Genomic DNA, 24,072 nt, shown 5'->3' with positions numbered 1-24,072 from the left:
TTTAGGTGTCGATCCGATACCACGTAGTTACCGGATCATACAGCGGTCATATGTCCTCGTGTCCAGGAACATATTTACTGAATTTATAAACATTATATTAATTTTAAATAAAGGGATAAAGTTTTTGTGATGAAAAAAATGATTGATGTAATGGTAAATGGTTTATATATGGGGTAGAGCGCTTTTCTACCTTCAAGGTACTCAAAGCGCTTATTTCCACATTCACCCATTCACACAAATTCACACACTGATGGCGGGAGCTGCCATGCAAAGCCCTAACCACGACCCATCAGGAGCAAGGGTGAACTGTCTGGCTCAAAGACACAATGGACGTGACGAGGTTGGTAGAAAGTGGGGATTGAACCAGGAACCCTCAGGTTGCTGGCACGGCCTTTCTCCCACGCCGTCCCCAATTAATCATAGTAGTATCAACTAAATACGCTCTTGTACTTGGTATCATTACAGTGGATGTCAAGTGTAGATCCACCCATGGCATTTGTTTAAATTCGGGCGCGCTAGCTTTTAATAGAGGTGAGGCCGGTAAACTGTTGTATCCTTCTACGATGTGTAGTGATGCATGTTTAACTATTCCTCGTCCAGCAGGGATGATACTTGTAAAAAACTAACATTATTTGTCACCATGGAGGAGAGGATTAGTCATATAGAAGTAGCTAAAGCTACTGGATGTTCACTGCTAGTGAACTAGCCATGTCTTAAAGCACCTCTTCCTGAGGGTGTTTCAGTGTTATAGCTCCACCTTTACCGTCAATTTTTGGTCTATTCTCCCTTTTCGGTCTACACACTGTGTCTGTCGGTAAGTACTCTGTGATTGTGCGCTGCCGAACATGCTCCTCTGCTCGTAAATCCAGCAATGTCATGACGTGATGGCACGATGTCATACCCGTTGGGAACCGGTACTTTTCAAACAGAGTATAGTACCGTTTTTGATTCATTAGTACCGCGATACTATACCAGTATCGGTATACCGTACAACCCTATGGCAGACTATATACAATATGTAAAAATTCTAAATTGTTTTCTAAATACAACAACAAAAGCCGAATGCGTTTAATGCTATTTAATTTATCTTTTAACCTTCTAAAAGTGTTATTTGAGTGCAATAGGAAACATGTTTAATGTATTGTAAGCTTTTCTGTTAAAATAAAGCAGATACTAACTTTTTGTCCTTCCCTTTGTTTTGAAAAGCGTTGATATGCATATTGGTGCTGGTACCGGTACCAAACTATTGGTATCGGGGCAACCCTAATCCTACTTTAATTTGTTATCACGTTAAAAAAAAATACTTCTTTTTTAAGCTGTGGCGGGTTGGACTTTTCCGAGGCGGTGCATCAGTTACATTCAGGTGAAACAGTGCTAGAGTATGCAGTGAACATTTTCAAAAGCTCTGCAATGATATTAAAAGTATCAGGTGTTTATGGACCAAAATTCAAGCACTTTACTTTATAAATATTGACATAATGGGTTATAATTAGAGATGTACGATAATGGCTTTTTTGCCGATATCCGATATTCCGATATTGTCCAACTCTTAATTAACGATTCCGATATCAACTGATACCGATATATACGGTTGTGGAATTAATACATTATTATGCCTACCTAATTTTGTTGAGTCGCATTAAACAATATAACAAGGTTTTCCAAAATAAATCAACTCAAGTTATGGAAAAAAATGCCACTGCCATATTTATTATTGAAGACAAAAAGTGCATTTTTTTTTTAACATGCCTCAAAACAGCGGCTTGGAATTTGGGACATGCTCTCCCTGAGAGAGCATGAGGAGGTTGAGGTGGGCGTGGTTGAGGTGTGTGGGGGGTGCATATTGTAGCGTCTCGGAAGAGTTAGTGCTGCAAGGGGTTCTGGGTAATTGTTCTGTTGTGTTTAGGTTGTGTTACGGTGCGGATGTTCTCCCAAAATGTGTTTGGTGTGGGTTCACAGTGTGGCACAAATTTGTAACAGTGTTAAAGTTGTTTATGCAGCCACCCTCAGTGTAACCTGTTTGGCTGTTGACCAAGTATGAATTGCATTCACTTGTGTGTGTGAAAATACGTAGATATTACGTTATTCTGGGTGTGACTACCGAGGATGTCGTAGTGGTTCGTGTTGTGGTTTGTGCAGCCCTTTGAGACACTAGTGATTTAGGGCTCCATTGATTGATTGATATTCAGCCGGCACGCAAAGGCAGTGCCGTTAAGGTTTATTGGCGCTGTGTACTTCTCCCTATCTCCGTGTACCACTTCGTACAGCAGTGTTTTAAAAAGTCATAAATTGAACTTTTTGAAACCGATACCGATAATTTCCGATATTACATTTTAAAGCATTTTTTGGCCAATATCGGACATCTCTAGTCATAATAGTAAAACTTTAGACAAAAAGACTTATTTGCTTCAAAAGGGACGCACGCTAGTTTCCTCGGATTGGGTTAGACCAGGGAACCCTTCGTGTTTAAAGTGACAAATCAGAAAGTAGGGGAGGAGTGTATGGGCCGTGTATTCAATGCCCGTCTCTAAGTTCCAAAAGGTGAAATGTCGCGCACATAGAGAAAGGCTAAGAATCTTTGCAAGCACAAAAATACGCTGCGCACGCACAAAAACATACTTAAGGATTTTGCCACTGTTTTGACACCAAAACACTGGTCCGTATTGCTGCCTTTTATGTAAAAATCTGCAGTTGAAGAAATTGACGAAAAATATTTAATTAAAAGGACATTTTTTAAAAGAGTGGCAATCACATTGGGACATGGGCACAACAGGAAGACTTGTATGCAATACAAAACACAGTAGGACCGACCGGGAAGAACTGTAAGGGGGAGCACAACGAGGAAGAAATCATATTACATATTCAATTAGGACACACCAGACTGAATAAGACATCGCACCTTATAAGTAAACACCCAACATGACTATGTGACAGCTGCAATGAGGTAGTCAGTGGACCATGCGATGAGTCATTGTGGGAAATACAGTAGAGAAAGGAGAACATTGGAAAATAAGTTAGAAGACATGGACCAGGGGTGTCAAACTCCTTTGAGCTCAGTTGCCGCATGGAGGAAAATAATTTCTCACGCGGGACCGATAAAATCATGGCAAATCACTTAAAAACAAAGACAACTTCAAAATAGTTTTTTTTTTTTGTTTTAGTTTGGCCAAAAATAGAACAAGCACATTCTCAAAAGGTACATATAAATAATTTTCTCGGGAAAACACTTGAAGTTAGTTAAAAATTCTGAGAAAAAAATGGTGTCGTTTCAAAAACACCATTAAGACCACAATGAACTAAGACTTTGGGACGACGTGGCGCGGTTCGGAGATTGGCCGTGCCAGCAACCTGAGGGTTCGTGGTTCGATCCCCACCCTTTTACCAACCTCGTCACGGCCCTTGTGTCCTTGGGCAAGACACTTCACCCCTGCTCCTGATGGGTCGTGGTTAGGGCCTTAAATGGCAGCTCCCGCCATCAATGTGTGAATGTGTGTGTCAATGGGTGAATGTGGAAATAGTGTCAAAGTATTACCTTGAAGGTAGAAAAGCGCGAAACAACTATAACCCATTTACCATATTTACAAAGCCCTTAAACTTTAAGCACTTCGGGGTTCTCATGGTGGCAGTTGACCATTAAAAAGGTGTTTGAAAAAGCAATTGAATGTTTCCTCAAACTGCCACAACATTAATTTATCATAATTCAAATAGTACAATTATAATATAATCAAGACAATTGTCAAAATTACCCAAATTAAAAAAGGGAACATGACGACTAACCAACGTGAACACGCTAGATTTAAGCATAAAATAAAATGGAAAAAACAACAGATGTAGAAACACATATTTTTTACAATAGAGTTCAGGGTGCGCATTGTGCCATCAACCAATTGCGAGCACTACACAGAACTCTAACTACAAAGATGATGGTCAAGTTGACTTAAGTCTTTGCATCTTAGCGTTTGGTTATTTTGCCACTTAAGTGGATAATTCACAATTAAAGAAGGTATTTATTGTATGTCGCTACAAAATTAGCCAATCCAGAGGGCGCTTAAAGTCAGCTGACATGTCATCTTAAACAACGTGGGCTACAGTTGAATTTCTATTGCGACATCCAGTGGACACATTTAGAACAGCAGTTTATTTCATTAAAAAAATAACAGCTCATTTTTATACACGGCAAACTCATCTAGCACCTTTAAAGTCGAGGGCCCTGGCGTAAATGAAGAAGAAAAAGGAGTAAAAGGAGCATGTGCGGTCAAAATAAATTGTGTGATTAATCTGCCTTTATAAATTATTGCGAAAAACATTATTGTGATGAATCACTTGTGTTAATGCCTTAACTTTACCAGCCCTATTAAATAAACATATTTCTTACCCTTAATATTATTCTACAGATTTCACTACTTTGATCCTATTGGACATGTTTGTAATAAAGAAGTGCAGAAATAATGTGTTTACCACCAGAGACACAACTCGTATGCCGGTGGTTCCTATTGGCTCTCAGGTATATGGAAATACTCCATAACAGGAGTTTTAAAGACTTGGTCTTCACTTGTTTAAATAAATTCGTTTATTTTATAACTTTTAGAAATACAATTTTAGAGAAAAAATACAACCTTAAGAACGATTTTAGGATTTTTAAACACATATACCTTTTTACCTTTCTAAATTCCTTCCTCTTTTTTCCTGACAATCTAAATCAAAGTTTAAGTAAATGTATTGATTTTATTGTAAAGAAAAATGTATACATTTTAATTTAATTCTTCATTTGAGCTTCTGTTTTTTTCGACGGAGAATATTTGTGAAATAGTTCTTCAAACTTATGATTAAAATTCAAAAAAATTATTCTGGCAAATCTACAAAATCTGTAGGATCAAATATAAATCTTATTTCAAAATCTTTTGAATTTCTTTTAAAATTTTTATTCTTGGAAATCTAGAAGAAATAATGATTTGTCTTTGTTAGAAGTATAGCTTGGTCCGATTTGTTATATATTCTAACAAAGTGCAGATTAGATTTTACCTATTTAAAACATGTCACCAAAATTCGAAAATTAATCTTAATCAGGAAAAATTACTAATTATGTTCCATAAATTATTTTTTAATTTTTTCAAAAAGATTCGAATTAGTTAGTTTTTCTTTTCTTTTTTTCAGTAGAATTTAGAATTTTAAAGAGTCGAAATTGAAGATAATCTATGTTTCAAAATGTAATTTTAATTTTTTTTTGTGTTTTCTCCTCTTTTTAACCGTTCAATTAAGTGAAGTGAAGTGAATTATATTTATATAGCGCTTTTCTCTAGTGACTCAAAGCGCTTTACATAGTGAAACCCAATATCTAAGTTACATTTAAACCAGTGTGGGTGGCACTGGGAGCACGTGAGTAAAGTGTCTTGCCCAAGGACACAACGGCAGTGACTAGGATGGCGGAAGCGGGAATCGAACCTGCAACCCTCATGTTGCTGGCACGGCCACTCTACCAACCGAGCTATACCGCCCCACAAATGATGTTTATTTAATCATTTATTCTCTGCAAAAAATCTTCCGTAAAAGGAAAAAAAATGTACGACGGAATGACGGAAAGAAAAACAATTTATTTAAGTGTGTATCAAACTGGTAGCCCTTCGCATTAATCAGTACCCAAGAATAGCTCTTAGTTTCAAAAAGGTTGGTGACCCCTGCTCCATAACATTGAGTAATTTTTAGCCTGAGTGATATTTTCATGCCATTTCCTCTTTAATTCAAGGCTATCAACCTAACTTCATAAAAAAAAAAAAAAACACTAGAAAAACCTGCTGGAGTTGATAAAGTGTCCTTCATAATGTTTTGTAAGCATTTTCAAGTCCAGGCAAGCTAAATTACAAAACAACTCCACAGTGAGAGTTTCAGAACTGTGCAATATATTACAACCAGACACCGTGGGTCTCTGCCCAGAAAATAAGGTCGATCCGTGTGTCTACATTTGTGGTTAAACAAGATGTGTTTATCGAAGATTGGACATAGAAAAGTTCAACTTCAAAAGTTGTGGTGAAATCCACTCCAAGTTCCAAAGCTTGCCTGAGTCATTCAAGTGATGATTGGAACACTTGAGACAGGCCTGGACATGTACCCTCCCTGTTGTGGGACCCTGCTGGCACTGCAGGATCTTAATCCATTACAGCAAAAGGGATTTAAGTCATCCGTATCCACAAGGTGAGATCATGCATGATGCCCCAGAGCGAAAGTGTTATCTGAATGTGAATGTTGGCCTGTGTGCCTTCTATTCGCACCATCAATGGTCTCTAGCTCGCCAAGAGACTGCTCGTCTGTAGCTGGAGAAACAGGAACTAATAGCAACAGCAATTGTATTAGTCATTCTATTGCTTTGACAGAACATCATTACGAACCTGCACAGCTGTATGTACTGTGATCACTCTGACAGTTGGCCTTTATTAAAGGCTTTTTCAAGCAGGATTTAGTTGGAATTCTTTAATCCAGGAGTACAGTAGCATGGCTGTAGATATCCATTCATCCATCCATCTTCTTCCGCTTATACGAGGTAGGGTTGCGGGGGCAGCAGCCTAAGCAGGGAAACCCAGACTTCCCTCTCCCCAGCCACTTCGTCTAGCTCTTCCCGGGGGATCCCGAGGCGTTCCCAGGCCAGCCGGGAGACATAGTATTCCCAAGGTGTCCTGGGTCTTCCCTGTGGCCTCCTACCAGTCGGACGTGCCCGAATCACCTCCCTAGGGAGGCGTTCGGGTGGCATCCTGACCAGATGCCCGAACCACCTCATCTGGCTCCTCTCGATGTGGAGGAGCAGCGGCTTTACTTTGAGCTCCTCCCGGATGACAGAGCTTCTCACCCTATCTCTAAGGGAGAGCCCGGCCCCTCGGCGGAGGAAATTCATTCTACCCGTGATCTTGTCCTTTTGGTCATAATCCAAAGCTCATGACCATAGGTGAGGATGAGAACGTAGATCGACCGGTGAATTGAGAGCTTTGCCTTCCGGCTCAGGTCCTTCTTCACCACAACGGATCGATACAACGTCCGCATTACTGAAGACGCCACACATATCCACCTGTCGATCTCACGATCCACTCTTCCCTCACTCGTGAACAAGACTCCGATGTACTTGAACTCCTCTACTTTGGGCAGGGTCCCCTCCCCAACCCTGAAATGGCGCTCTACCCATTTCCGGGCGAGAACCATGGACTCGGACTTGGAGGTGCTGATTCCCATCCCAGTCGCTTCACACTCGGCTGCGAACTGATTCAGTGAGAGCTGAAGATCCTGGCCAGATGAAGCCATCAGGACCACATCATCTGCAAAAAGCAGAGACCGAATCCTGCAGCCCCCAAACCAGATACCCTCAAAACCCTGACTGAGCCTAAAAATTCTGTCCATAAAAGTTCTGAACAGAATCGGTGACAAAGGGCAGCATTGGCGGAGTCCAACCCTCACTGGAAACGTGTCCGACTTACTGCCGGCAATGCGGACTAAGCTCTGACACTGATCCTACATTCAGACAGTACGCTACCCCAAACTCTCTGGGCTGTAGATATGCTTACCCTATTTTACAGACTATAAGGCACACTTAAAATCCTTTCCTTATCTCAAAACTCGAAAGTGCGCTTTATAACACGGTGCACCTAATGTACGTAATAATTTTGGTTGTGCTTACCAATCTCGAAGCTATTTTACTTGGTACATGGTGAAATGATAAATGTGACCAGTAGATGGCAGTCACACATAAGAGATAGGTTTAGACCGCAAAAAGTCCACAAAAACAGGGTAATAAAACCATGTTATATATGAAAGAACAGACAAAATATAAAATACATTAAAAGGCCACAGAGCTGATGCAACCAGCTCCCACTTCAGTGGTACCATTTCTGCATACAGCTACAAAATTAAAACACAACCAAAAAAACGGTTCAATACCCCCATACTGGTGTGATGTCCATACTTGACAACCCTCCCGATTTTCCTGGGAGACTCCCGAATTTCAGTGCCCCTCCCGAAAATCTCCCAGGGCAGACATTCTACCGAATTCCACCCTAACAACAATATCGGGGGCGTGCCTTAAAGGCACTGGCTTTAGCGTCCTCTCTCAGCTGAAACCTTCACTTCACTGAGTGAGGACAGCATGTCGTCACGTTCGATTTAAAGTTAAAAGTTAAAGTGCCAATGATTGTCACACACACACTGGGTGTTGCGAAATTATTCTCTGCATTTGACCCATCACTCTTGATCACCCCCTGGAAGGTGAGGGGAGCAGTGGGAATCATTTTTGGTGATTTAACCCCCAATTCCAACCCTTGATGCTGAGTGCCAAGCAGGGAGGTAAGGGGTTTATTCCAGCCGGCACGTTACTACGCTGACACACAACACAACATTTCTTCAAAACTACGGCAAGTAGTAATGTCCAAAATCATAACAGAGACAAAGCAGAATAACGACAAAGAGACATGGCGACGACGTGTAAGAAGAAGAAGTACGCTTGCAAGTTCCAAAATACATTGAAAAAATAATTTCAGTTCATCCAGGACAGCTCGAAGGGGAAGGGGTATGCTGCCTGCATTGTAGATCAGACTTCTCCATTGAACAAACACATATATATATATATATATATATATATATATATATAAAATAATAATAATCTCCTGATGATTGAGGAAACCCCTCATGAAACAGTTCTGTAGAGATGAAGTAGTCTTGTGATTTTTCCCACACCTACATATATATATATATATATATATATATATATATAAAATAGTGCTCGATACTGTGGTAGAGCGCAATATGTATATGTGGGAAAAATCACAAGACTACTTCATCTCTACAGAACTGTTTCATGAGGGGTTCCCTCAATCATCAGGAGATCTCCTGACGATTGAGGGAACCCCTCATGAAACAGTTCTGTAGAAATGAAGTAGTCTTGTGATTTTTCCCACACATACATACATACATATACATATATATATATATATATATATATATATATATATATATATATGTATGTATACACATTTATCCATCCATCCATCCATTTCCTACCGCTTATTACCTTTTGGGATATAGATATACGTATATATATACATATACACACATATATGTATACATATATATATATATATATATATATTTATATATATATATATATATATATATATATATATATATATATATATATATATATATATATATATACCCTGCTACCCCCTCCCCCTCAACCACACACTCCCACTCTCAAACCCCCCCAAGTAGGGTGTGTGTGTGTGCGTGCATGTGTGCGTGTGTGTGTGATTTCAGTTCGGTACAACTGTATACCAATTCAATCCAATTACAAATGCATGTATTCATTACACCCCTTGTCACCATGATTGTTTGCATAATTGTGTAGTTTGTGGTTTATACAAGTAATCCAGTGTACAAGTTGATTTTATTGAATGTTCACTTAATCAGCAATTTCTACCTTACAGATGACCTTGTCATCCTTGGGCAGGTGTTTTATTTCAGGTACATATTGTAATATTTACGGTAAATTGAGAACATTTATTGTGACTATTGGGCCATGCAATTGTGGTTCTAATGCTCAATTTATCATAATCAATAATTAAGCATACATTCTGTAACTCGCCTACACTTGGTGTGATTGTGACTACCTTGTAGGCGAATGCCTCAAGCATAATTGCTCCAAATTAATTAGTGGACAATGTTCAATTGTCAACACAAGCCGACAAAATTAATTTGCAACATTTAACACCCAAGGTGGCGAGAATAGCTGACAACTACAGCCTGAGATGAGAAAGAAAAAGACAGTAATAAAGCTAAGTTAGTGTAAGTGCTGTCCTTGGTGCATCTTAGAGTAATGACGTCCAGTAAACTATCTGAGGTGTCGTGGCACTTACCTGAGACAAGACATGTTTCCTGGCACGCCTCCAAGGTTTCAAAGTTGTTGGCATTTCCTTGACAACCTCCATACTCAAACAGCTCACACTGGCCAGTGTCAACGTTGAAGAAGTATTTGTCTTTAGCAGCCCGGCAAGGCCCCGGTTCCGCTTTGAAGGCACACAGCTCATTGAAGATGAAGAGCTCGGGTAAAGCTCCCTCCTCTGAAAAAAATAAATTAAAAAATACGGTCAGTCTAGGGGTGTAACCGTACACAAAAATCTCGACCTCGGTCTAGAGGTTACTGTTAAGTTCATTTTCGGTACAGTAAGAAAACAACAAAATATAAATGTTTTGGTTATTTACATGTATTTACCAAATTTGTAAACAATGGCTTTATCCTTTTAATATTGGGAACACTATAATAATCCTGCCCACGTTAATCAACATTAAACTGCCTCAAATTGTTGCTCGGATTAAATAAAATGACCAAACTTTTCTTCTACATATAAAAAGTGCAACATTAAACAGTTTCAAGTCAACTCATCGTGTTTAATTTATTTTTGTTGAACGACTGAGGCTCTACATAAAACAAGAATGGGAAAGAATTCCACTTTCAAAGCTTCAACAATGAGTTTCTTCAGTTCCCAAACGTTTATTGAGTGTTGTTAAAAGAAAAGGTGATGTAACACAGTGGTGAACATGCCCTTTCCCAACTACTTTGGCATGTGTTGCAGCCATCAAATTCTAAGTCAATTATTATTTGCAAAAAGAAAATTAAGTTTACAAGTCTGAACATCAAATATTTTGTCTTTGTAGTGCATTCAATTGAATATGGGTTGAAAAGGATTTGCAAATGATTGTATTCCGGTTATATTTACATCTAACACAATATCCCAACTCATATGGAAACGGGGTTTGTAATCCTATGAAGCTGTAGGTCCATGTTGCTTGCCAGAGTAACTCTGATTTGCACAGCTTTATTTCGTTTTAAATGCAGTCTTTTTGTATTAAGATGTAATACATTTTTGAATAATACTGTATACTTGTTTATATTTCTGTTATTTGCACAGCTGTGCTTTGTTGAGCAGAATGTAGAAAATGTGGTGTTGAGTTTAAACGAATCACTTTGCAATCTAAGTTTTGGTCATATCGCCAAGCCCTAATGGAACCAGTAGATTTTCTTTCAACGAAGTAGCTCATTTTGACGGAAAACCGGCCCGCCAGTCCTTTGATTTTTTTTTAATTGAGTCCCCCAAACCAATCTGTGCTGCACATTAAAGGGGAACATTATCACCAGACCTATGTAAGCGTCAATATATACCTTGATGGTGCAGAAAAAAAAAACATCTATTTTTTTAACCGATTTCCGAACTCTAAATGGGTGAATTTTGGCAAATTAAACGCCTTTCTGTTTATCGCGCTGGAGGCGATGACGTCAGAATGTGACGTCGCCGAGGTAACACGCCCGCCATTTTCATTTTCAACACATTACAAACACCGGGTCTCAGCTCTGTTATTTTCCGTTTTTTTTTTTTACTATTTTTTGGAACCTTGGAGACATCATGCCTCGTCGGTGTGTTGTCGGAGGGTGTAACAACACTAACAGGGAGGGATTCAAGTTGCACCACTGGCCCGAAGATGCCAAAGTGTCTGCCGCCAGACCCCCATTGAATGTGCCGGAGTGTCTCCACATTTGACCGGCGATGCTAAGACAGACATGGCACAGAGATGTATGGATAACCTGCAAATGTATTTGCAACGATAGTCAACGAAATCACAAAGGTGAGTTTTGTTGATGTTGACTGCCAGCTAATCGATGCTAACATGCTATGCTAATCGATGCTAACATGCTATTTACCGGCGGTGCTAATGCAGACATGGAACAGAGATGTATGGATAACCTGTAGATGCATTTGCAAATATATTACGTTTCCTTCCACCCACATTTAATGCGAAAAAAAAAACACTTACCAATCGACGGATTTAAGTTGCTCCAGTGTCAAAAGATGCGAAAGGCGATGCTAACGCAGCTTTTCGGCCATGCCATGGCTATGAATAGCGTCAATAGCTATTCGCTCAATAGCTTCAGTTTCTTCTTCAATATTTCCATACTCCAACCATCTGTTTCAATACATGCGTAATCTGTTGAATCGCTTAAGTCGCTGAAATCCGAGTTTGAATCCGAGCTAATATCTTGCTGTGGTATTCCCATTGTTTGTTTACATTGGCAGCACTGTATGACGTCACAGGGAAATGGCCAGTGTCTTCGCAGAGAGCCGAAAATAAGGCATTTTAAAGCTTTATTTAGGGATATTCCGAGACCGGTAAAAATTTAAAAAAAACTTCAAAAAATACAAATAGCCACTGGGAACTGATTTTTTATTGTTTTTAACCCTTTTGAAATTGTGATAATGTTCCCCTTTAAGAAAACATCAAACCATCTGTGAGCAACTTCTTAAATGTGTTCCCTTCAAAAGGCAGAAATGTCACAGAATGTAACAAAAGCTCAAAAGATTGCAGAGCATTAGCAATTCCTGCATCAGCGGCGATGAAAGGATTTTGATGGTGCACTTTCAATAAATGTCAAGACTGTGAAGTCTAATTGGGACATTCTCAATGTACGTTTGGGGAGAAAGAAGATTGTTATTTGGCTAAATGACAATAACGTGTAAATGATACCTTATCAATATTCCTTAATATTCCACCTAAAAATAACCTTGACTGCAAGTAGATATTCCACACAATGAAAAAATATATTTGTTTTAAGGCTGGGCGATATATCAATATGCACGATATATCGCGGGTTTGTCTCTGTGCCATATCGAAAATGACTATATCGTTATATTCGAGTACATGTTCTCACGCAGTTGCTTTTAGCTGCGGGTATTACACTACAGGCTCTTCTCGCTCGTTCCAGTCTCTCCTTCTCACAGACAGCAAGCGCGCCTTCTTACATACGCCACATACGTATATGCCCTCAGGGAGCAGAGAGGTAGCAGCACGGGTAACGTTAGCTGTGATGCTAGTGGAGCCGTGCGAGTGGTAATACGAGAGAAAGAAGGTGCGAATGAAGGAAGACTTTATTCCCAAGAAAAACAGCAGGGGGTCCATCATCTGGCGTTGGTTTGGCTTCAAGTGGGGATATGTCGAACAGACAACCGTGTGGGCCAAAAGTGTTGCTACAAAAAGTAGCATTGCTGCTAATATGTAGCATCATTTAAAATCAATCAATCAATGTTTATTTATATAGCCCTAAATCACAAATGTCTCAAAGGACTGTACAAACCACTACGACTACGACATCCTCGGAAGAACCCACATAAGGGCAAGGAAAACTCACACCCAGCGGGACGCCAGTGACAATGATGACTATGAGAAACCTTAGAGAAGACCTCAAATGTGGGCAACCCCCCCCCCCCCCCCCCTTTAGGGGACCGAAAGCAATGGATGTCGAGCGGGTCTAACATGATACTGTGAAAGTTCAATCCATAGTGGCTCCAACACAGCCGTGAGAGTTCAGTTCAAAGCGGATCCAAGACAGCAGCGAGAGTACCGTCCACAGGAAACCATTCCAAGCGGAGTCGGATCAGCGTCGTAGAGATGTCCCCAACCGATACACAGGCGAGCGGTCCATCCTGGGTCCCGACGAGCGGTCCATCCTGGGTCCCTACTCTGGACAGCCAGTACTTCATCCATGGTCATCGGACCGGACCCCCTCCACAAGGGGGGGGGGGGGGTGACAGAGGAGAAAAAGGAAAGAACCGGCAGATCAACTGGTCTAAAAAGGAGGTCTATTTAAAGGGTGGAGTATACAAATGAGTTTTAAGGTGAGACTTAAATGCTTCTACTGAGGTAGCATCTCGAACTGTTACCGGGAGGGCATTCCAGAGTACTGGAGCCCGAACGGAAAACGCTCTATAGCCCGCAGACTTATTTTGGGCTTTAGGAATCACTAATAAGCCGGAGTCTTTTGAACGCAGATTTCTTGCCGGGACATATGGTACAATACAATCGGCAAGATAGGATGGAGCTAGACCGTGTAGTATTTTATACGTAAGTAGTAAAACCTTAAAGTCACACCTTAAATGCACAAGAAGCCAGTGCAGGTGAGCCAGTATAGGCGTAATATGATCAAACTTTCTTGTTCTTGTCAAAAGTCTAGCATCCGCATTTTGTACCAACTGTAATCGTTTGATCCTAGACATGGGGAGACCCGAAAATAATACGTTACAGTAATCGAGACGAGACGTAACAAACCTTGGAAAAATTCACATGCTAGAGAATGAAAAGTGCTTACTCCGCATGTTAACATGCGGAGTAAACATGCCCACAGCATCAAAACGCAGAGGCAAACATTTCCAGATCAACACCGTATGAAAAAAATAGTCAACAACAGAATTTAATAACGTTTGTAGTAACCTACCACATAGAAGGACGAACACTATTTGATTTCCTATTATACAGCTCATTTTTATTTGACACTTATTGAAATATCTTCTGTGACATCATGCACAAAAGTGCACTTTATTTGTTTTAAACTATTATAGTGGCGTTTTGTACAAAAAGTGCATTTTAATTTAGTGTTGTTTTGATGGGTCATCTTAGTGACATTATGCAGAAAAGTGCACGTTTTAAATTGTCTCTGACAATCTTGCACTTTCTGTTTTGGAAATGACACGAACCTTTGTGCCACTGCTTAATAACTGTTTAATAAATCAGTTTTGGTCAATTGACTTAGTTGTGATTTCCTTCTATGCATGAAAGTTTAAAAAAACCTTATATAAATGCAGTATGAACAAGAATGTTTTGATGTAGACCAGGGGTGCCCACACTTTTTCTGCAGGCGAGCTACTTTTCAATTGACCAACTCGAGGGGATCCATCTCATTTATATATATCATTTATATTTATTTATTTATGAAAGAGACATTTTTGTAAACAAGTTAAATGTGTTTAATGATAATACAAGCATGTGTAACACATATAGATGTCTTTCTTTCACGAAGACAAGAATATAAGTTGGTGTATTACCTGATTCTGATGACTTGCATTGATTGGAATCAGACAGTAATGATGATAACGCCCACATTTTCAAATGGAGGAGAAAAAAAGTTGTCCTTTCTGTACAATACCACATGAAAGTGGTTGTTTTTTGGCATCTAATTCATCCAGCTTCCATACACTTTACAAGAAAAACATTGGCGGCAAATTCCGTAGCTTGCTTGATTGACATTCACGGCACCCGAGGGTCTTGTGAGATGATGCTGGCTGCTGCCAGTTCATTATTATGAAAAAATGACAGAGAGGAAGGCGAGAAACACTTTTTATTTCAACTGACTTTAGCGCCGTCCCTTCCGTCAAAACTCTAAAGGCTGACTGCACATTTCCTATCTTCACAATAAAAGCCCTGCTTCATGCTGCCTGCGCTAACAAAATAAGAGTCTCGGAAAGCTTTCTGAGGGATCGCTTGTGCACGCCAGTTTTCTGAGACTCTGTATTTAGTTAGCACAGGCAGCATGAAGCAGGGCTTTTATTGTGAAGATAGGAAATGTGCAGTCGGCTTTTAGAGTTTTGACGGAAGGTACGGCGCGAGAGTCTGTTGAAATAAAAAGTGTTTCTCGCCTTCCTCTCGGTCATATTTTCATAATAATAATCTTGCAGCAGCCAGCGTCATCTCACAAGACCCTCCGGTACCGTGAATGTCATTTAAGTGACGTCTTGGTGAAGATTGATGATCACTAATTTTTAGGTCTATTTTTTTTAAAAGCCTGGCTGGAGATCGACTGACACACCCCCCGCGGTCGACTGGTAGCTCCCGATCGACGTAATGGGCACCCCTGATGTAGACACATAGAATCATCAGACTGCTGTGATTATATGTATCAAGTGTTCATTCAAGACTAAGGCAAAATATCGAGATATATATCGTGTATCGCGATATGGTCTAAAAATATCGAGATATTAAAAAAAGGCCATATCGCCCAGCCCTAATTTGTTTCAGTAAACAAAAAAAAAATAGTTTGATTTAGTCTGAAATTAACAAAAAAGCAATACTTTTGCTGAATCGCTTCCTTTAACATTCAAAGTTGGACAAGATTTTGTCAGTATGGCAGTTTGGCTGAGCGAATAAGACACATGTCATTCATCCCACTGATGGTAAATGGTAAATGGGTTATACTTATATAGCGCTTTACTACTTTCAAGGCACTCAAAGCGCTTTGACACTATTTCCACATTCACCCATTCACACGCACTGATGGTGGGAGATGCCATGCAAGGCCTTAACCACGATCCATCAGGAGCAAGGGTGAAGTGTCTTGCTCAATGACACAACCGACGTGACTCGGTTGGTAGAAGCTGGGGATCGAACCAGGAACCCTGGTACTCTCCCAACCCCGCCACGCCATCCCTTTAAATGATGTGGGTTCGAACCTTGGAAAGGACCAAAAAAAAATATTTCTTTAAAAAATGTTTACGTCTATGAGTCATATAAATAAATAATAATTTTATTGTTAAAAAAAACATTGATTTATACCTGAAGTTGTTGCAAACTGTTTTGATCATGCTAACCACTGTTCAGTACAGTGGTTAGCATGATTGACTTTCAAGCGGAAGGTTCTAGCTCAAATCCCCCACAGCTCGAAAGCATGGACTGAGCCACAAAGGATTAATTCAGTAAGTTCATTCTGGAATTCATACTTGCATGGCTAATAGTTAAACTATTATAACATAATATTATGTACATTGCAGTACAGTTTCCTATCTTCAACATTTAACATTTTTCTACAATCCCAATATTTTTACATTCAAACCACTTCCCGGTTAAACCGTTTCCAGTCGAATTTAAACAAGCATTCTTCAATATTCAAACCATTCATACATAGATAGTAGGGGTGTAACGGTACGTGTATTTGTATTAAACAGTTTCGGTACGGGGGTTTCGGTTCGGTTCGGAGGTGAACCGAACGAGTTTCCACACGGACATATTAGGTAGCGCACCGCACGTAGTGTAAACAATGCAGAGCGAGGCACAACACAGGGCATGCTAGCAGCGACCGGGCTAGGACAACATGTAAAAGCCAGAGCTGGAAGACCCTCCTGCCTTGTTTACATCTCCCGTTTGGGAACCCTTTGGCTGCGCAATACAACAATGGAGGACAGAGGTTTGCCAACATTGTTGAGCAGCAGTAGGGTATGCTTCTGCTAACACTTAAAACATGCTAACCCCTATGAAGCGTCACCACCGCATTCAAGCAGCCTCTCCTCGGCGAGTCAGGCAGGGCTGAAGCAATAAGAAATGTTTTTATAGCAGCAGATTTAAGACCATCCATCCATTCTTTTTTCTACCGCTTGTCCCGTTCAGGGTAGCAGGGGGTTGCTGTATTGAATTATAAACTAGATTTTGACCCACTTCTATGGTGGAAGAAAAGTAAGCCCATATATCCTCTTACTGCCAAGTTAGCCAGGCTGAAATTTTTGTGTACTGTTTTACCCTTAATAGATAGATTAAAACATATTATTACAGTACTCTACAATTCTTCTTTCTGAATTTTATTTTCTAGTTCATGGACAATATTTCCTATTCCAACCATGATGGGGTAAGAGGAGTGTACCGTACTGCCTGAGCCTTCTTAAATTAGGAAACTGTATATTTGTGTTAAATATCGAAAGGCATGATCCTTTACAAATTGCACAGCACAGTGTTGAGTCAGACTAAAACTAAAACGGCTCATTTTTAAACTGACAGTGGTTTTTCAGAAATATTATCAGTTTGAGCTTTTTATAATGACATTTCTTGCCACTGGCCATTTCCACTGTCGGATTGGTTTGTTGATGATAAAGTGTTTTTTTTCCATCGAGTTTATCGCTCAACTCTAAAAAAAAAAAATGCATTGAAAAGTTCGGGAATTAAGTTTTTTCTGCAAGGTACACAATCAAAAAAATAAAGTCTGATTTATAATGGGAACTGCTATAATCCAGACTATCAGCAAAGCAGTCACCATATAGTCCATTGGCTTGACAAGGTATGGAGGCCGGCTTTTTACTACTGTAATCTGTCAGATTTCTATTTAGAACTGTGGATTTGGGGACAAATCTAATTCTCCAAATGTACTGTACTTGTGTTGAAGATTTCCTTCACCTGATTTATGGAATTAAGATTGCATCCAGCTGGGGTAAAATGGGAGCAAAGTTCGACAGGCTGTTCATCTCGCAGGTTGGTACATCTTACATGCGGTTACATCTGTTGTCTCCTGCCTGATTTTGATTATAGCAAAATAACTTCAGGACAATACGAACCGATGCAAGCCTCTATAAAATATATAAAGACATGACCTAATTTGTGTTTCTCGCAAAAAAAGGGAACAGAGCAGAGCCCCTGTAGCACTTTACTAGAAGATCAAAGTCTGGCATACTTCTTTCTCAGTGGCATTAAAGGAATCTGACAGCAAAAAGTGCATGACTCCAGGAAAACTCTAGACATTTCTATAAACAATGCAGGTTTTTTGAGTCCACATTTTGCGATTAGAACAGTAGGGCAAATACTGCAACTACAGGCAGAAAGGAGTTTCCAACATAGTTGTCCCAATTTCTTCCAACAAGGGCCACTTTGCTACATTTTACATTATTACTGATAATACATCCAATACAAAGTAATGCCGGTCAATCAATTTCTGCTAAACTCGTCATACCTTAATTAGCATGCTACCTTTTTTTTTTGCTAAGTTTGCAGTCGAAGGCCTCTAACTAATAAAACTTGGCACTTGACACATGCTAACTGTTAACATCTTAACCATAGCATGCTAACATTAGTGTGCTAACTGTTTTAGCCAACTTTGCAGCTGAACGCCTCAGACTTGTGTAACTTGGTACTTGACATAGGCTAATTCAAGGGGTCACCAAACCTTTTGACAAAAGGGCCGCATTGGGTTGAAAAAATTTGGCCTGGGAGGGGTGTAACGGTACGTGTATTTGTATTGAACTGTTTCGGTACGGGGTTTTGGTTCGGCATGCGGGCGTGCCAAACGAGTTTGTAAGTCTTCACAAGCTGCTCTGCTTTCTGCCTCTGTCTGAGCACCCAGCATTGTCCCGCCTAAACAACCATCTGATTGGTTACATACAAAGCCAATCAGCTGTGCGTATTCAGAGCGATGTAACAGCCAATCAGCAGTGCGTATTCAGAGCGCATGGAGTCACTGGCACTAATTCAGCGTCGGGCATATATTCGTTTAGCAGAGGAGCAGCGGACTCTCCCCAAAATGTTAATAAACACTTCCAAGTCAACTACTTTCTAAACATCACTATGAGCCCGTTGACTTTCTAGAAACTTAAACTGCAGCTCAGCTCGCTCGCAGTTCTGGCTTGAGGTAAAGGCTAGTTAGCTTTTAGCATAACGTTAGCTCATTTTGCTGTGTGTGTGTGTGTGTGTGTGTGTGTGCGTGCGTGTGTGTGTGTGTGTTAGGGGCAGCAAAGCCCTGTCTTTCTGTTATTTCATTAACCTCTATGGTGTACTGGGATGAATAGTCTCCTATTGCTGTTGTACTATTTTTTCAGCTATAGTTACATGAATCATTAGTAATGTAGGAGCCTAGTTTTGAATGGCGGGGTCCCTGTTATTACATGTTGATACAAATATAACATTTACATAATAAAAGTCAACTACAGGCTTCCCAAATACTGTAATAAATTAAGCCTGATGAGTTGACTTGAAACTGTTTAATGTTGCAATTTTTATATGTAGAAGAAAGGTTTTGTGTCTTTTGTCCTTTTATTTAATCAAAGCAACAACTTGAGGCAGTTTAATGTGGATTAACGTGGGCAGAGTTATTATAGTGTTCCCAATATTAAAAGGATAAACCCATTGTTTACAAATTTGGTAAATAAATAACCAAAACATTTCTATTTTGTTGTTTTCTTACTGTACCGAAAATTAACCGAACCATGACCTCTAAACCGAGGTACGTACCGAAACTAAATTTTTGTGTACCGTTACACCCCTAATCTATATATCTATATATATACCTATATATATATATATATATATCTATATATATCTATATACATATATATATAGATATATATATACGTATATATGTATATATATGTATATATATATCTATATATATATAGATATATATATACATACATATAAATGTATATATATACATATATACATACATATACATAAATATACATTTATATATATACATATAGATATATATACACAAATACATATATATACATATATCTATATAAATATACATATATATATACATATATATATACATATATATATATACATATATATATATACATATATATATATATACATATATATATACATATATATATACATATATATACATATATATATATATATATATATATATATGCATATATATATATATATTCCGAGCGCAATTATGTTACGTTATCGATGGGAAAATGCATTTTTAGACAATATGATTTGTAAAAACCAGTATAAAATTGATTAGAATGGAAAGATTAAAAAAATGTACAATTAAAAAAATACATATATGTTTTTTTTTACTTGGGACGTCACGCGGGCCGGATTTTGGACGCTGGCGGGCCGGATCCGGCCTGCGGGCCGTAGTTTGGGGACCCCAGGGCTAACTGTTAGCATGCTAACAATAACATTTTAGCATACTAACATTAGCACGTTACCTTTAAAGCCAATTCTGCAGCCAAACACCTCAGAATCATTCAACTTGTCACTTAACTTATAGCATGCAAGTAGAAAACATTGCTAACATTTTTGAGTAATTTTACATGCGTACGCTTCATAGTTATATGACTTGGTACTTGAAGCATTCTAACTTTTGCAGTTAAATTCGGCTTACGCCTTTTAGCTTGCATTTTTGAGCATTCACATGCAATTTCTCCCATAATTACATATTCTAATTTTTTTGCGTATCGCTCTTATTTAGAATGTGTTGCGGGCCATAAAAAGAAAAAAGCTGCGGGCCGCAAATGGCCCTCCTTGGAGAGCCCTGGTTTGGAATGTAGTGAACGACACCAAGTCTACATGGGATTGGCATAATGAGGATGGCAATACGTTGGAAAAATGTCTATTCATATATCTTGTTAAAAAGTATAACATAGATTGTTCCGCGTCAGAACAACAACAACAAAATCATTTGCACAAATTAGACGGGGCCACAGGAAAGTCTTCTAAATTATCTAAATGGCATGTGGGATGCATTTCTTTTTGATCGCAACTTGCATGTTAATGTAGCAGGTGGTGAGGGAGCAGAGATGCGCAGATGCTATTGTTGCACTTTAGCTCCAGAGGCTTTGTCGACCTATTTGTCCAAATCAGATAACATTCATCACAGTTTGTGTTTACTTCCACAGCCTTCCAAGAGTCTTATCTTGTTCTTATTGGAAAGATAAACAACCCCTTGCTTTGCATTGCTATTATATGTCCTTACTAAATCCGAGCCAAGACCAATTACCTGAATCCCGCTCTTGAAAACGAAGTAGACAACAAGAAATCCCTTTAGTTTCAGTGATTATCAGCTTGCACACTCCAAAAAGTGTGTTTCTTCTGCTATACAGTGCAAGATTATCTGGACTCTGGCTAGATGACGGATTAACGCCGTTCTGCTGCCTGCAATTTTGTTGTATAAAACAGTTCTCATAAAAAATAGGCTTGTTTTAGTGCAAAAACAGTAAAGAAAGGATTGATATTTCCCCATTCCTGGGTGGAATTAATCATTTTGCAATGCAGTCTGCTGAAAATGATGGAAAGCCCCACTCTAATTCGCAACTGATGCTGTTATGTGGCCTACCGAGGATGTTGTAGTTGTTTGTGTTGTGGTTTGTGCAGCCCTTTGAGACACAAGTGATTTAGGGCTATATAAGTAAACATTGATTGATTGATTGATTGATTGATTAAATTGCCAGAAAAAAAACATGTTTAAGATATTCAACACTCAACTGCCATCTGGCGGCAAGAGTGGATGGTGCACCCCTGCAATTTGTCACATTTCATGTGTCAGGTAAACTGCAAAAAATGTGGCCGTATGAATCACCTTTCTACTGTACAAACAAAAACCTAATGAATTACTTTCAGCTATGAGAGACAACCAAAAAACTTCAATAAACAACACCAAAACTTTAAATGTTCCATTGTGAAAATAGAACATTACACACGACGCTCAAAAATCTGTTAAAATGTTTTATTACGACTTTGGTAGGCTATAAAGCACACACCTTCATGGATTTTCGGCGCATTGCGGCTATTGTAGTCAGACATACAAGCAATTTTCCCTCCAATTTTTCACGTGTGAGCAAACGCCAAAACTCCTTGAGCATTCAGTGGTGCACATGTGAGCCACGGCAGACGTGCACACTGTTATGCGCTTATCTTTTTATTCGATTTTGTGCGCGGCCTAGATTCGCCGTGCGCGGAGGACGCGTGAGCAGTGTGCGATTGCACATTTGTGTACCTTAAAGGGAACATTGCATACAAGTATTAATATAGTGTGTGTAGAAGGACCGCAAAATGGCACCTATTAGCAGACATTATTTGGCGTTTTGATTCACTAAAATTATGCAAAATCAACTTTTAACTTCTGATACCTGCAAATGTGTATTTGGGATCTGCATAAGTCCTAAAAATGTGCGTGCTTCCGCCATTGTAGTCCGTGGCCACGCCGTAATCGATAAACTTCTTATTTTTCTTTATCTTCTTGTTATGGGACATTCACCCTCTGCTGTTGACTTTTCTAATATAAAGTAATGTAAAGTTCTTACTTAAATCTGTCAGTAGACTCGCCATGAAAGCTCTAAAACATACCGGTGTAGTGAGTACATATTATTCACCCCAAAAAACTTTTATTATTAGAGAGTTCGGTCAGACTGTGTGGAGGGGGCACGGCCTGTGGGCCTGCCGCGAAAAGGGGTGTTGCCAGGACCAGCCTCGAAAACAGCGACATGTGCATAGATGGCCCAGGTGGGCCTTATTATCTAATCACCTGTCGCCTTTATTAACAGCAGCCGTAGGGCAGACGCAGAAAATACTTGTTGCTGGGAAGCAAAAGGCTCGCACCTTGAGAACAAAATAAAACAGTGTTATACCCTGAATTCCTGGCAGTGTGTGGTGGTCTGAAGAACCCACTAGAGGGCAACCTCTACAGACGGTTTGTCACAGTACACATTTCCGGCATTGTTATTGCACTTGTGAGCCACGGATGAAAAGATGCCCCTCCGTTATTGATTTAAGTAAAGTCTGAATGTCATTAAAAAAGTTAGCGTCATCTGTCGACACATCTTCTACTTCCATCCTTGCACGCTACACCGCTACAGCAAAGATGAAGGAGAAAAGATGTTGCCGAAGGTGAGTCACGTACATAAGACCGCCCACAAAACGGCGACTATCAGAAAGTGGCTTGAAGATGGTCTGTAAAACATAATCTATGCAACATTTCGACCAAATAACCACCATAACATGTTATGTAGACCACAAGGAAGTGTTTTACATTTAGAAAAAATAAAATAAAATATGACCCCTTTAATGCGCCTTATAATCCGTTGCGCCTTTTGTATGAAAAAAAGACCTGAAAAGACCCGCTCATCGGCCGTGCGTCTTATAATCCGGTGCACCCTATGGTCCGGAAAATACGGTGAGTTCGTAAATCAAGGTTCCATTTAGGACTGGGAGATATGGCCTTTTTTAAAATCGCGATATTTTTACGCCATATTGCGATACACGATATATATCTCGATATTTTGCCCTTGAATTACCACTTGATGCATATAATCATGGCCCTGCGATTGGGGTGGCGACTTGTCCAGGGTGTACACCGCCTTCCGCCCGAATGCAGCTTAGATAAGCTCCAGCTAACCCCCCGTGACCCCAAAATTGACAAGCGATAGAAAATGAATGGATGAATGGACATATAATCGGAGCAGTATGTTGATTCTATGTGTCTTCATTAAAACATTCTTGTTCATACTGCATTAATATATGATACTTTTAAACTTTCATAGAGAGGGAAATCACGACTAAAAAAATATCACTATTTATTTCATAAGGTGTTGATCTGGAAATGTTTGCCTCTGCATTTTGATGGTGTGGGCGTGTGGCACCGAATGGAGATGTTGACATGCGGAGTAAGCACTCTTCATTGTCAAGCGGGTGACTTTTCAAATGATGCTACATATTAGCAGTAATGCAACT

General features: G+C 39.5%; 1 protein-coding gene across 1 annotated transcript in view; it reads right to left on the bottom strand.

The window, feature by feature from the left end:
- tfpia (tissue factor pathway inhibitor a) overlaps positions 1-24,072 on the bottom strand; it is a 74,527-nt gene that overhangs the window by 27,214 nt on the left and 23,241 nt on the right. The window contains 1 exon segment of the mRNA XM_061918412.1: positions 9,888-10,091. Within this exon segment, the coding sequence (XP_061774396.1) occupies positions 9,888-10,091 (204 nt within the window).

This window comes from Nerophis ophidion, linkage group LG13 (assembly GCF_033978795.1).
Source record: "Nerophis ophidion isolate RoL-2023_Sa linkage group LG13, RoL_Noph_v1.0, whole genome shotgun sequence".
Classification (NCBI taxonomy): domain Eukaryota; kingdom Metazoa; phylum Chordata; class Actinopteri; order Syngnathiformes; family Syngnathidae; genus Nerophis; species Nerophis ophidion.
The sequence above is the reverse complement of the archived record's forward strand: the minus strand, read 5'-3'. Positions and strand labels throughout refer to the sequence as shown.